The 16,213-nt window shown below is 37.8% G+C and overlaps 1 protein-coding gene and 1 long non-coding RNA gene across 2 annotated transcripts in view; one reads left to right on the forward strand and one right to left on the reverse strand.

Moving 5' to 3' along the window:
- The window catches only part of LOC109309534, a 13,637-nt gene extending 346 nt beyond the window's left edge, over positions 1–13,291 (forward strand). The window contains exons 2-3 of the long non-coding RNA XR_002100944.1: positions 5,804–5,809; positions 13,281–13,291. This is a non-coding gene — a long non-coding RNA (uncharacterized LOC109309534). The remainder of the gene's footprint in view (positions 1–5,803; positions 5,810–13,280) is intronic.
- The window catches only part of PRKG2 (protein kinase, cGMP-dependent, type II), a 69,540-nt gene that overhangs the window by 42,264 nt on the left and 11,063 nt on the right, over positions 1–16,213 (reverse strand). The window contains exons 3-6 of the mRNA XM_019534312.1: positions 10,631–10,797; positions 9,320–9,433; positions 3,712–3,817; positions 1,489–1,552 (exon numbers count right to left, since the gene is read on the reverse strand). Coding sequence (XP_019389857.1) covers positions 1,489–1,552; positions 3,712–3,817; positions 9,320–9,433; positions 10,631–10,797 — 451 coding nt within the window. The remainder of the gene's footprint in view (positions 1–1,488; positions 1,553–3,711; positions 3,818–9,319; positions 9,434–10,630; positions 10,798–16,213) is intronic.

Below are 16,213 nucleotides of genomic sequence, written 5' to 3' on the forward strand. Positions count from 1 at the left end.
AAAAAAAAAAAACAGAAGAAAAAGCAGCATAGCACATGCCCAACAAGTGTGCACTAGCACATATGGAAGCCAGGCCATTCAGCCAGGCCTCCATGCTGCCAGACCTGTGGCCCTGCTGCTCCAGGCCACTAGGTAAGACTGCTGGGCTCTGGCTGAAAAGCTGGGAGGAGCTGGGCAAGAGTAGTTTGCCTGTTGTGAGACAATTTGTTCCACAATGAAGGACCTGTGCAGGGGCATGAGCTGCAGCAAATTGTGCCACTGAAAGTGCACACTCCTTACGTGTGGGTGTGGCCTTGAAGTCCACCTTTCCATATGGAAAGTAGTTCAAGACAAACGGAAGCATTATACACCAACTTTGCACAAGTGTAAATGACTGACATCAGAGAATCAAGCAGTGTAAATTTGAGCTGCATGCTAATCCAGAGGGATTTTAACTTCTTTTATCTATATATTTCACTTCTGTTAGATGCTGGAGATACCACAAACTAACATTTATTTTTGATGCCACTAAATTTTATTATTTACTGTCGGCATAGAATTCCTCTCTGATAGTTCTACACATTATATTAGAACCAGATTTTCTTCTTTAAAAGAAAAATATTGTCCTCCTCGGTAAATAAAAATTTTGAAATTAAGATGAATTATGAATTTGTACCATCTGTGATAAGGTTATGTTGCATAGAAAACAATCCCAGGAGAACAGGGGAAGCAAACCTATCCAAAATGACTCTAAAATTGAAATCTCTGGAGGTGCAAAGCTATAACTATGTCATCATTGCATGTCCTTGATAAACTACAAAGGAAGATTTCCATGAATTGCATATTGAAATCTGGAGCCATAATTTAGATGCAAGTAAACAAAACAAAGCAACAAAACCAACAAAAAAACAGATCTTAGTATATATGTATTTCTCAATGGATTATTACTTCACACTATATTTTATAACTGACGGAAAATGACTTACTAATAACCAACAGTACAAGGAGGCTTTATATGAAGTATATTCTATAACCTGATAGTTTACAGATATATTTAGCTTGAAATAAATTTTAAGCCTCTCATAATTTACACGCAGACTTTCAGTTCAGGTAAACAATTTCAACTCCATTTTATTATATGAGAATTACAAATGTGACTAATGGTGATTACATTCTGGGCTCTGACGTCTTAGAAAATGTTCTTACTAAAGATCTCAGGCACTGTTATAACAATAAAGGTTGTCAGAACTGCAGTACAGATTGCATTTCAGTTAGAATAAACTTATGTCACATGAAATTCCTGGATTCTGAATATGAATTCAAGTGTGATTCTACTTGAAACAGTGTCTTCCAGAATTGCAGCAATTTGGCTCCACAATTTATTGTGCCAGTTAACAGTAGCCAAATAAAGTTAACTTTAGAGGGCTTAAAACTAGAAAGACTCTGGTGCTGATTATTTTCAAAATACGTTTGCCAGATGCACTTTAGCTTAATTTTAAAATCTCTTACCACTTCCAAGCAATCGATTATCTTTGTTAGCTTATCTTCAGGTAGGTTTTTCAGTAGGGATACACTTCAAAAAAATCAAGAAAAATGCACACTTAGTTCAATTCATGATCTTTCACGCTTTCTCCAAGATCTTATCCCCACGCTGTGTTTGTAGCATTCATTTTACAAAATAGGAGCCAAGATCAGTACCCATTTCCTCCCAGTACAAACCAGGAAGAAATGGTTGCTATCCATGGACAGTGATTTACAATCATTTCATGTTGGTATAAGCAATTATCCAAATACAAAGTATACAACATGTAACTGGATAGTTCAAGTACTAACCGCACTTACTCTTTGTGGGATCACATCCTGTTTAATACAAAGGAAGATAAAAAGATAGGGATGAAGTTGCTAGTTTTAAAAATCTTCCAAACATGCACTGAAAGAATAAAAACCTCTAGCCAAATCATGGGCCTAATTTGAAAATTAAACACGTGAATCACAATCCATTAGTTCAGTGTCAAAAACAACCCATCCTACTGCCATTCTAGTGCAAATCAAATGTATTAAAAACACTGAAAATTACAACAAAGGAAGATTGACTGTTTTGTTGCAACTGTTATTAAGAGAGAATCCAAATGCAGTAATAGCTTAATGATATTACTGATCATAAGATGGGAAAAAAAAACCACAGAAAAGATGCTTCTCTGAGAGGAGGACTACAGCCCAAAAAGATCTAGAGAAGAATACCAAGAAGTCTGAACCTAGAATACACCTTATACAGAGGCAAACTTGGTATCTTATTTTGGAACTATATATAAGTGATATTTTTTTTTGTCAGAGAGAAAATAATAAAAAGGAAAACTTTGGCTAATTACAGGCACAGCAATTTAAACACAAGTTTCCCTCACTTTATGCTGTAATTCATTCCTGGAAAACGGCGTATAACTAGAATTCAGATAAAGGGAGCCCACTTTTTCAATGTAACAAATAGGGATACATTCCAAGACCTCAACTGTACTGATCCCCAGACTCATTTCTAACATTTTTATAAGACAATTTTATTACTCACCAAAGGCAGAGAGTGATAGGAGATAAGCTAGCAGGATTTTTAAAGCCATAATGGGGATGGTAACTACATAAAACCCGTGTGGCAGACAAGTGAGGAGCACAGATCCACACAGGAGACTATATTTTGTACGTGTCACTCCAACAATGCACCGCACAAAGCAGCTGACTGCAGGCTATCACCACACCAATCGCATAAGAGCGTATTTACCTTGCATATAATTTATTTTTGGTATAAAAAAGGGCATTGCATAGGAGCGAATTCATACATACAGAACCCACATAAAGTGAGGGAAACCTGTATTCTCTTATTTGTTTAAAATAATGTTATTTTAGTTTATGAAAGGTTAATTTCTAAAATGAAGAGTAATAGATTTTTAAAACTAGAAAAGATCATTGTAAGCCTCTAACCTGATCTCTTGCATCACACAGGTTAAACCATTTCACCTACCATTTTGTGTGTAATGGAGGGAATTACTCTCTCCTGACCAATTAGTGAAAATATTCAATCCCAACAAATTGTATTTAAAATACATCATATATTTAGAAAAGACATGCCATTTTGATTTAAAGTATCCAAGATGTGATGAATTTACCATTTTCCTTAAGAATCCACTCCAACAGTAAATTACTCTGGTGCTTAAAACGTTTTGCCTTGTTTCTCATTTAACGTTTTTTTACAGCCTGAACTTCCAGCCATTCCATCTTCAGTTTGCTAACTTAGAGCACAGCCCATATAAAATATATTTTGTCTTTTTTAACATATCAGAAAATTGTTTATGTGGGTGCACCTACACAAGATGCATAGTAGACTAATTCTACTGTGCATTAGGGTCTCATGGCAAAAGCTATGCTAACACACAAGTGCACAACAGAATTAGTGTAATGCACATTAAGTATCATAAAAAGACCATGTGCCTTTGCTACTGTGCAGTAGCACCAGCTCCTGCACATTTATGTAGTACCTCATATTAGAGGTACTAAACTTAATGTGCAGTAGCAAAGGAGCATTAATGCACATGTAGACACACCTTGTGAATTGAAAAACATACAACACTGTGAAATACATGTACTACTGAACTGTTGTACTGGCTGCGCTATTACCTCCAAACAGATTGCAACAAGAATAATCTGTGTACCTCATTTTGTTACCTGGGATGTAAACTGCATTACCTTCTGAGAAAATTTCTGTACTGTTCTTGTCTTGTTTGTGCTGTCCTTCTCATGATGTTCTGAAACACCTCTCTGTCCAATGCCCATGTTTTAACATTTGTGATAGCTTTCAGAAGACCAGAACAAAGAAACAAAAACAAATTTCCTTTAATGATGTGTTGGAAGATACTACAATATTATGATATGGTACTATACATATTGTGCAATATGGGCCAGATATTCAAACATTCCACAGCTGAAACCAGGTTTTCATGACAGCGTAGCTTCCATGTCTAGACATCTAAATCATGCCCAGATATTAATAAGTGCTGAGAAACATGCAGTTCCCATATAACCTGAGCTGCTTTGAAAGAAAGCTATTTAAACGGGAGTTAAAATTTAATCCTGATTACAGGTGCTTGAAAATTTTGGGTTATATTGTCAATAAAAGAGCTTAAGAGACACAAGTCATCATTGTTTAGTTTGGAGGTTTAAGCGCACAACAATTTGGCTAGAAATTACCTCTAAATTAGACTAAATATAAAACATGATGATTCATACTTTAAAATACGTAGTAGACAAAGATCTGCAGGATTAGGATTTTTCTGAGTTATCCCGTGATAGGACTATATAATGACAAGTACTGGATTTAAACCTCCTAGAAATGCTTTAAGACACTACAGAGAAATTAAACTAATAATAGCACATCTAAAAGTCATATCCTGATTCTGAAACCAAAGGGGCAAATCCTGAAGCGCTATGCAAAATTTGGAAGTGCTACATAACCTGACAAGGTGGATAAATGTAATTTAAACACCGTTTCCTTCTTAAATATAACATAATCAACAATTTTACACAGGCTATGGGACATACAAATGAGACAGGATGTTAAATATGCTGAAAGACAATATCAGAAAAAAACCCATAAAATAAATGATTTTGTACCAGGAACAAAGGGATGTTTTTATTTAGAAAGAGTAATGCATCACGTATGAAGTCCAAGGGCATACATCACTTAAGGGTTCCATTTATTTCCTAAACTCCTTGAAATCTGATTCAAACTACTAACCTTTGTAGTTAGTTCAGTGGTATGGGTAGATTCTCAGCTGATGTATATCACTGTCTGTGGATCCAAACAAGTTTTTTTGTTTGTTTTACCTCTGTCCCAAACAACTATTCTTGCTTGATCTTGATAGGTGTATTTCCACTCTCGTCAGCTGGGACTCAACCTAGTTTCTTTAATTATTCCTCAAGCAACCTTTACAGTTTTAAAGAAATTGTAACCTATGAACCACAATGGGAAAGGAAAAATACACTGTGCAAAGGAATAAGGTGTTACTGTTTCAAGTTTGCAGTTTTTCTTGAAGAGTCATAGCACAAATGCTATCGAGATTTTGGGCTGGAAATACTCTCATCTTCCTCTTTTGTTCAAAGCTGGCTGGAAAGAGAGTTTTACTAGGCCACGAACCCATAATCCCTGTTCACAGATGAAATTACTAGCTACTTAAGTAAAGAGAGTGAAAACACCAGAAGACAATACATTTGAGTTATTGTAGTGTTTTAACTATTCAAAACTCTGTTCTGGTTCTCAATAGGTTTCCTCAAAACCAATCAATATTAACAAAGTGCTAAAATAACATGACATCGCAATATGCAAAAACACTTATTTTGCAATGATAATAGTATGAAGTCCATGCAAAGGGGAAGAATACAGAACAAAATTAAATGCAGCAGTGCACCAGTAAGGACAATAACCACCTTATCAATGCAGTTTTGTTTAGCATGCAGCAACAGAGAGAGAGAGAGAGAAAGTACATGTAATCATTTCCATTTGCATAGTCAGTATATTTAACAAAATGCTTAAGTACTTTATATTGAAGGCAGAGAAAAGGACCAACAAGAAGAGAAAAAGGAAAAAAAACTTTAAAAAAAAAATATATACCAGAAGACTAAATTCTGTTCCTATTTACTTTGATGTACACTGAGATTTACACAAGAGAAAAGGCAAATAGAATTCACAGAATTACTGAAAACTGACCAATGTGTACTGACCAAAGTGGAATGGTATAGTGGGAGCACATTGAAGCTTAGGGATCAAGCCCATCAGTACTAGCTTGATGTTTTTCTCCCACAAAACTGTTGGGGTAGTAGAAGAATGATAGGATGAAATCTACACACTGTCATGCAGGATGTCAAGACTAGATAACCTTTAGAGCTGTGCAAAGCTTCGGTCGCCGATTCAATTTAGCAGAGGTTTGGCCCAATTCAGCAGCCGAATCTCCAAATCCAAATCAAATCAGAAGACCTTTTAATTTATCCAAATTGAATTGGAACCCTCTGAATCAATTTGGAGAGATTCGATGACTCGGACATAGACACAGCTTTATATGTTCTTTCTACATACCTAAAGGTACCAGACAGCTTGTGAATGCTGAGATGGTGTGGCAGATGGAGCGTCCTTCCGGTCCACTTGTGGGTCCATCGCTGAGCACACGGGGGCCCCTCCCCCACGCTCCATCTGCCCCACCATCTCAGTATTAACAAGCCACACCTGGTACCTCGAGGTACTTAGAAAAAACAGTCAAAGCTGTGTCTTTGGCTGAATCTCTGATTCTCTGAATCAGAATCAAATCTTCAGATTTGGATTTGGCCAAATTGAATTGGGACAGCAATCCAAATCAATTAATTGAATCACTGTCCCCCAAATCAGGCTGAACCCAAATCAAATACAGCCCTCTTCACACACACCTAATAATCTTTATGTTTGCATTACAGTGGGCACATCTACATGTATATTAATGCACTTCTGCTCATGTGCATTAAATCCAGTACTTTCAATATGAAGGCATTTTTACACATGTTCTGGGAGGGGGAAGGGGAAGGGGGACAGGGGGCACCTCTGAGAGCCACTCCAATTAAAATGCCCGGAGTACCTCATGTATCAGTGTCCCTGCATTCCAAAATGACAGTGAGGGTATTTTATCTGAAGCTCATCATATGAGCCTTAGTTAAAGCACCCCCACCACCATTTTCAAGCTCCTGGATCATGTACAGGCACCGTGAGGTACTAAATAAATGCATATTAGGCTGCGCGAATGCACAGTAGTACAAGCACGTGCTTTTTTAGTGATGCTTAATGCTCAGTAGCCTATTCTACTGCACATTTATCATGTTTTTTTACACACCACTTTAATGAGCAGTAAAATAGGCTCCTGGGCATTAAAGTGTATGTGCAGATGCACTCAGTATCATCCAAGGATTCCCACAGAGGTCAGGCCCTCTTGCTCTAAGCATAACACACATACATACAAACAGTTTGTAGTCCCTGCCTTAAAGCATTTGCAGCCTAAATAGACAAGACAGAAAAGGGTGTCATGGGAAAGGGATGCAGGGACAGGTACAGTGACTTGTCCAAGTATACACAGTAGAAGGGAAAGAAACACAACTCCTAACTTCCAGCTCAGCACCCTACCACTGTACCAAACTGCACCCCATTGTAACAATCCTTTCCAGACTTTATATCCAATATAATCCCATAAATTTCAGAATATCTCTAGTTAACTGTTCTTTATTTACTCTTAGCATAACATCAAAGTGTTTTATCCAGTCTGTATTTAATGCCCAGAAAACACTTGGACTTTGGATTAAAGGCTGTTCTCAGTCACACCAATGTCATCTACAGGCAAATTCAGATGCAAAACCCATAAAAACCAACTCTGTTCAATGGAGCTACTCCAGATTTACACCAGTTTGGGAAACAAGTGCAGAGTCAGACCTGTTATCTGCAAATAAGATTAAGGAAATAACTGAAGATGTAACTGACAACTACATTTCTTTTACAGACCCTGAAGGTAAACAAACCCGTACGAGACCAATAGGTGTTGACAATATTGCAGTATGTTGTACTAAAGAAACAATTATTATCGTGTATAACTGCTAGTCCCTAATCAACCTGCTCTGATGTGATGTTCAGCATAAGTCAGTCAACTCTGCATTACATAATTTTAATGACCATTCTAAGCTTCCTGAAAGACAACGATTACTAACACATACAAAGCAGGTTGCTGCCTGTGAAACCTAATGCCTCGCTGAACCAATTAATTTCTAAGAGGCCAACCTGCCTTACCTTCTGCCAGTCTTCAAACTAATGTGGCTAACCACCTCTGCACCTCCAAATGCCCAGTAGTGAAATTTGGTGGCATACCTAGGCAGTTATACAAGCAGGTGGAAAAATTCCCCTCAAATCAATGCAGCCAGTAGCTCAATCAGTGGGTAAGAAGGTCATAAGCCCTGTATACTGCCTGGGGCAGATCAAGTGCAGAATAGAAGGGCTGAAATGGAGACAGCAGAGGCCCCCTGCATCTCCTCCCCCAGTCCCAGCGGTCCTTTCCCCTTGCATGCTCCCTCCCCCCAGTCCTGGTGCTGCTACCCACCAGGCATGTCTTCCCCCGCCAGGCCAGTCCAACCATTAGGCAAACTAGTGGGGGCGCCTAGGTTACCACAATTTGAGGGGCACCAAAATTATATGCAGAACAAAACAACAGGAACATCATTCTAAATAACAGCCCTAGCCAGCTACAGCTCCACCTTAGTCTAAGACCTTTGGTTTCATAAAGAGAGAAAGACCTCTGAAAAGATCTCAGAGGTAAAAGTTCATTCTAGACTTCTTATTTTCCTCTATATTGTAAATGGTGGGGGCACCGAGGTACACAGTTCACCTAGGGTGCTAATTACCCTTGTACCAGCCCTGTTCCCCCCCAGTCCTGGCACTACTTCCCACCATGTCTCCCCTCAGTCCCAGTGCCACTCAGCTCCTGGCTCCCCCCAGGCACACATGGGGAGAGTAAGCTGACTGGGTCAAGCGCTGCATGGGCAGTGGCAGGGCTGACAGGACAGGGAACTCTCTGTCCCATCAGCCCTGCTGCTGCCCATGTAATACATGCCCCAGTCAGTTCCTGCTCCCTGCCTGTGTCTGAGGGGAATTGGGAGCTGAACAGCACAAAAACCGGGGACACAGAGCTCTCTCATCCTGGCACAGCTCAGCTTCCCACTCCATGGGAAAGCCAGGAGTTAAGCAGCACTGGAGTTGCGGACAGCTCCCCCCCCCCAACCTCCTGCTGCCTAGGCTGATTGCTGTGTAGGTAGCAATCTACACAGTGCGCTACTGCATAGTAGCTAATGCACTGTTAATCTAGTACCTGTATTTGTTAGTACTAGCAAACAATGCATTAGCCTAATTTACTGTGCAGTAAATCCCACACGCTTGTAGACGCTGATGTTTTACTGTGAATTAGATTAATTTAATGTGCAGTAAAGCATCTTGTGTAGATGCACCCAGTGTGTATTTGGCTGGCAAGAACAAACTAGAAATACGCAATAATCTTTCTAAAGTCATGTTCAGGAAGGGAGTATGTTTGTGAACTGGCATTATTAGGTCCCCAGGCAGAAATAACTCAAAGAAAGAACTATGTTAGCTCATTGGAAATGTAGTCAGGGCATTGATCATATATTAAACATCATATCATAGATTAAAAAACAAGTTCAAAGTGAACCTGGACATAATGCAGACCTTATAACAATACTTGTACTTTTCACTTTTGGTAACATTGTATCAATGAACTATGTATACCTTTCACAGAGGCTGTCCTTGTGCAGTTGTATAAAATGGCTAGCTCACCAAATGCTGTCCACACAGGGATTGAGGAGAGCAGCTTGTTCTGCTGAAAAACTTCCAGCCTGCCCTCTGTCAAAAGTCACCAGGATAGTAAGCATTAAAGTCATGTTACACATAGAAAATAAACAACAAACCAACAGACTCCTGATGTCCTGACCAACTGAAATATCAACACTGGACCAATAATGTAAAAATAAGGATTTGAAATAGGAATATGAACTATTGCAGAGAGAGGGAGAGGGAGAAGGAGAAGTATTTTGTACTCTCTATCCCATTATACAAGCCATTAATGAAATACCTAATAGTACAGGACCTGGAACATACCCTTGTGGAACCTCTCATCATACATTCTTTCAGCTTTAGAACTGCCACCCATCCATTCATGTATCCACCCCAGTCACTCCTGTATCAGCTTACTGAGTCCTCCATCACTCTAGCATGGACTATGGATTTTAAAGATGGTTATGTTTAAAGATTAAATGCCCAAGTTCTGCCCAGCATGTGACAAGAGAAGAGCACTCCTTCTATGTGTGGATCTAAAGTGTTCAATGTAGGCCAATATAAGGGTAATCAATGCAAAGGTGACTTATTTTGCTTGAGGGACAGTATAAAAGTGGACATAGTAGAAGCCTATATGTCAGGATACCAAAATTACATTATTTCAGAGCTCTGATGTGTAGGATGATAAAGATGTCTAAAATACAAGCTTGTCTTTTCAAAACGGTAGTTTAAAATGTTAAATCTGAGATTTATAAGCTCAGAATTTACCTGCCAAGATTGTGCTCAGAGAAATTTTATAAAATTCTTTTATAATAATAATTACAATAATAATTGTTATTATTAGAATGTTGGCAAACCTTTCACCACACAGCAATTTTCTATATTTCAGATTTTACTTGCTGTTTGAATTAAAATATAGAAAAAAAGATATGACAGAACCTGCAATATTAAAATAATATAACATGCCTTCTGTACCCCTTCACACGAATGAAGGAAGGCCATAACACACTAGCTCAAATCTGTCCAGTTTTGCAATGATATGACGGTAAAATTTACAGAAGCACTCACCACTGACAATTGAAGTCAAGGTTAAATCTCCCACTGATCTAAATGGGACCAGTTAGTAAGATCAATGGAAGCAGTTAAACTAATCCCAACCTGTAAGCAATATTTGCTGTATCCTCCACATATAAAAGCAAAATGAAAGTGATAACATCATAATCCTTGCATCATCTGCTAATATAAACACATGTAAAAGGTACCAACCTGCCAACACAAAAATATGGTTGCCCGGCTCTCCTTGTTTGATGATATAGCTCCCCTGCTGGTATGTTCTCCCATACATACATTCTACCATGTCTCGGATCTGCTGAGGGTCTAGTCTCTTGAGAAACAGATTTTTATTCAGGGCATCTGCAATGAGTTTTTTCTCACTGGTATAAAGCAAAATCTTGGGTTACTTAAACTTAGACTCAACAACACTGGAGTTAATTGCACTTTTGTCTCAATACATAGTCCACTGGTTATGCAAGTTATTTACTGATTCAGCAATAATATGTAGTACCCTCCATGTCTCAGGTATATTTTCCCAAAAGTCTAACATGCATTTTCTCTTACTTTCTAATCTCCTAAAAAATCCCAAAAACTTTTCAATAGATATAAGATCTATAAGTGTTGTCAATATTCAGACTTGACCACAGGGTCAAGTCTGCATATCTGCCTCTTGCTCTGTGTGTGCTGGGGGGAGGACGGGGGAGGGAGGCAGTAGCATGCAAGGAAAAAGAATGCATAAAAAACCAAAAAAATCTTATGAATAAATGCAGTAGTTTGTTACACAGCATGCTGTCAGGCCTACAAGAAAACAGAAGTGTCACAAATCATAGAGAGCAGTGTTAAATATCCACTGGAGACTGTTTCCCATGTTCCTGGAAAGTGACACCTACAGTGATTCCTTCCACATTAATAAAAATAAAAGATTCCAACAGCCTCGGGACACCCTGGGAGATCACTTTGCCAAGGATGTGTTGAATCAGGCCTTCAGGAGGAAAGATGTAGAGCCTTATGGGAGTAATAGGCTGAAGCCTCTAGGCTCAGCAGAGCTCTGAAATCTTCAGGAAAAAAAAAAGCCTTTATATCTAGGGGAAATCCACTCTGCTTTCTGCCTTCTCTCTGTATGAAACCAGAGCTCCTCCTGCCCCTGCCAAGCCAGCATCCTCCTTCTTCACAGGAAAAGGACAACATAGGGCATGTCTACATGTGCATTTATGCCAGCTTAAATTTACTGCGCAGTAAATTACTATGCAACGAAAAGGAATTGGCTAGCACCTACACATGCAGGCATTAAAGCTCATTAATGCTGTGTTGGGATTAAAGTTAGTCCCAGGTCAGTCCTCACATAGTGTTACTGCACAGTAAGGTGTTTACACATGTGTTACTGCACAGTAACTAATCAGGCATAAATTTGATACCTGTATAATGTAGGTATCAAATTTACACTCAAGTCAGCATAAATCACCATATTTACTGTGCAGTACAGGTGTAGACACACATCTATACTGCGCAGTAATTTTGGTTACTGCGCAGTAAATGTGCACATGTAGTTGTGCTGAAAGAGTGGTATTTAATGTTGATTCCAGAGTTAATTTCCACTGCAAATTATAATAGAAAGATCACTAATTTAGGACTCCAACCACTCCCTGTCACCACCCATAAAGCCATACAGACAGGAAACTGGTTCTACATGCTTCCTGAAGAGCCCGAGGGAGGAAGAGACTGGTATGGATACCTTTTTTCCTCCTCTCCAATACATCAGGACTTTGGTGATGAAAGACTACAAAACAGAAGACTAAACCCCAATCCATGTGCAAACAAGCATCTTGTTACTATTCAGCTCTTTTGCTGTCTACAGCCCAAATACCTCCATCATCTTCACAGCATCTTTGAGTACAGTACTCCTGGATATAGAGCAATATGCTAATATTATACAAAAACTGAGATCCAGATGTCTGCCAAAAGCAGAGTACTATAAAAATGGTACTATATGTGGTACTATAAAAGTATACTTGTAATGATCACCAAGTTCCCAGGTGGGTCACAGGGAATAAGGCATAGTGGACATAATGTTAAGATGTGAAATGAAATAATTTGATATACCTTTGAAATAATTTTCAGTTATAACTTGAAATTGAAACAGGTATGTAAGGCAGGTATTATAATCAAGTAAAGCAAATTAGAGGAGAACATGATCTAATTCAGCTACCTTTAGTAGCTGAATATTGGCATACCAGGGGAGGGAAGAGGACAGAAAATCATTATTGGGTAAAACCATTCAGGAAAAAGCTCCCCTTCTCCCTTAAACATACTTACAGGTACAGGGACTGCAATGAGGTCAAAGGCTGAGTGAGTGTAGATGCCATACATACTTTCTGTCCCTCATTGCTTAAAGACTAAAACTCAGAGCAAGAATTCAACTTGGAAATCATCAATGTGATATAGAGAACAAACTCAATCCTTCATATTCAGCACTAGCTAGAAAGCAGCTTTGAACTCATGCCAGAAGGAAGATGCAATAAATTGAATGGGACAATAATCTGGGTTTCTAGACCTGCTATAGTGTGCAGATATTTATCCAGACCTAAAATGGAGGGCAACCCATGTCCTGAAGTCCCTGTGATATTGTTATGTATGCACGGTCAATCTGCTTAATGAAACAATCCCTCTAGGACTTGCAGAAGCCTCAAAGGTCCATACTTGCATGGATTCATAAAACAACATAAAGCTGTCTCTATGACTGAATCATGTGGGAAGATGCTTAGAGGACAATATAACAGTGAATGATCACTTCCCATTACAAGATTGATTTATTTACCTTATTACTCATAGCAACCTTGAAAATGAATAACAGCAACAATAAGAGAACAGAAAACAAAATCAAGCAGGGATTGTACATACGCACATGCTGAAATAGAAACCCTTAAAATGTAAATGGTCCCTAAGGTAATACAGAGATATTAGAATATAAGCTTTAATTTCATTTCCTGTTTTGAAAACCTTATTTTGTGAACACGCTTTTCCTCTGCACATAATAACTGAATCAGACAGAGGAAGATCTAATAGTACAGTGCAAATACTGATGTGCCTACAAAGCCATCTAATTAGCTATGGAATATGCAAGTATACTGTTTGTTGCCTTCTGAATGTGGTATGCCAGACAGAGTTAACACTTTCTCACAAAAACATCAAGCCATATTTTCTATTGGTATATGCCAGTGTTGCTCCCCTGACTTCAGGTACACTAGGTGTGAAACTGGTCCTCTGAGAGAATAGGATTTCCTGTGCAGGGATTTCTATTTTGATACCTACACTGAAATGTGACACTTCAATATAAAGGTGTGTTACGCCTCTTGTGGGACAATAGTTTCACCTATTAAACTGCTTCTGTGAAAAACAGTGCTTTGAGAAACAATATGCTTGACTGACCCCACGCTCCTAATCTAGTAAATACTATAAGAGAAGAGATCATTACCATTTCTGGCACAGACATGTTAAGTGCTGCTAGTGAGTTCAGTAGATGGGGTAACTATAATGCAACTTCTTGGCAAGTGTCCAGAAGAAAATGGTGGATAGCAGAAACTCCTCTCTCCAAAACATTGGTAGTCCATGACAACATTTATATACTTATTAATGAATTAAGTGGGGTTGTCAAAGATCTTCTATTGATATTTTTCATTACAAGAATGTGCTTTCTACAGAAAGTCTTGATTTTTCTTTTTTTTTCTTCTTTTTTTGAAGTCCCAAAGCCAAAAACCTTTGGTCAAAGTTTTTGACTAAAAAACTTTTCAGTATTTTAATTTCCCCTGAAAAAATATAAAATATTTTCCAAGCTGGAAAGGGAAGCACACTAAATAACTTGGTTTTTTAAACTGCTCTAAATGCAAGTTACAACAATTAAAGCTTTCAAAACTATTTGCTATCATACATACATACGTAGCACTAATAATATTCATCTAAAAGTTGCGATGCCTTTCAAAAAGAACATTCATAGACGCTCCAAACCATAAAGAACTCCGCTGCATTCAAAAGGAGTTAACATAATTACTTTGTTACAACACAGTGGCATTTATTTTTACAGTTGGTACAGACAGTGACTTATGTTCTGTAACAACTTGATCTTAATGTAAGTTCAATAAAATCACAAATGTAGGACCCTCTTCCTTCTGAAACAGCTCCTTCCTTAATTGGGCAGGAACCTTCCGTACACATCTTACCCATAAGTGAGACTGTAGTCCTATAAAATTCTAACCAATAATAGCAATACATATTAAGCTATAGACTTTGCTGCTTTAATAGACAGCCACCATCTGGATTGGATCTATTTAAGAAAACAATTATGACTCAGGGAGAATGTTGTCTTTTGTTGCCAAAGTTATGGGTGCTTTAAGAGTAAGACATCCCTGATACAGCAACAGGTATAATAATTGTTACCAATATTTACAACATTCTAATATCTATAAATTCAATTGCACCTTTCCTCTTAACTTTCCAAAATATTTAGTATAGCATGGTTAACCCTTACTATACTTGCCAAAAGATTATTTTTCTTCTGAAAAATCTAAGCCATATGTGTTTCAATATTCTTATTTACGGAAGAAAGAGAAAATATATAAACATGTTTCTTTTTATGTATACTTTTTTAAAAAAAACGCACTGTGTTTAAGTTGAGCATGCAAAAGTTAAGATATGGCGGAATTATGTACCTTAAAACTTGCCTCTTTTGCTTATGTTGTTTAATAGAACATCTATATATGGCACTCTAACATTCAAAAATCAGCTATATTTTTACTTTCATATTTGTCAGTGCAATTTTGAAAAGCAATTCTTCTCTTTGCAAAGAACATATGGAAAATATTCCATAATGATAACTATCCAGGCATAGTTTTATATTTACTTAGCACTAGCTAATGAAACAAACATAATGAATTTAATATTGCTTCCACATTACATTTACTTGGGACAATCATTAGCTGACAAATGGAAGGCAATTCACTGTTTACTGGCTTTATGAGACGCTGGAAGAGAAAAAACAAGTTACAAAGAAAATTAAAGTGTGTCCAAAAGAGTGAAAAAAAAGAGAAAAGCATTGATGAGAGAAATAAAAAGGGCAAAAATAAAAGGGGGAGGGAAATGGAAAAAAAACCTCAGTAATAGAAAAAAGGCCTGATCCTGATTCTGATCCTGTTTCAGTCAGTGTCAAAATAACAGTTGACTTCACTGAAGCCAAGATCAACATGAACAAAATAAGGCTGTAATCCAAAACTCACTGAAATCAATGGGAGTTCTTTCCATTAGCATCAATGAGATTTGGGTCTGATCTTAAAAGAGGCAAAATTATTATTGGAAGGAAAAAAAAATACATTATTCAGCTATGTGATAACAAATGCCTTCAGGAAATATAAAATGGGAATGATATACTATTAAAATGACAATGTTTTATACGGGCTTGTGCCTTCATGTGAATTAGAAACATGTAAATGAATCAATTAACCAATACTGAAAAAATGCTTTGCCTACATCAAAGACACGCTTTGTATTACTCAAATGAGCAACCTGCTGGATTAGTAAAGGATTTTTTTAAAATAAGCATTACTAAAATAAAACAACATGGTTACTGTTATGAAATCCATGAACACAAGTTAGTTTCATTAGATATTTCTCCTTACCTATTGAGATTCCAGCTGTTCCTTCAGGTGAATGCTTTGAGGATTCTGTCAAGTGTTGTAAGCCTAAAATAGGCTGGTAGCCATGATGTAGGTCACGGATGTGCATATACATCAGAAGTGACCTTTCCCT

The sequence above is a fragment of the Crocodylus porosus genome, unplaced genomic scaffold (genome assembly GCF_001723895.1).
Source record: "Crocodylus porosus isolate Cpor-Errol unplaced genomic scaffold, CroPor_comp1, whole genome shotgun sequence".
Classification (NCBI taxonomy): domain Eukaryota; kingdom Metazoa; phylum Chordata; order Crocodylia; family Crocodylidae; genus Crocodylus; species Crocodylus porosus.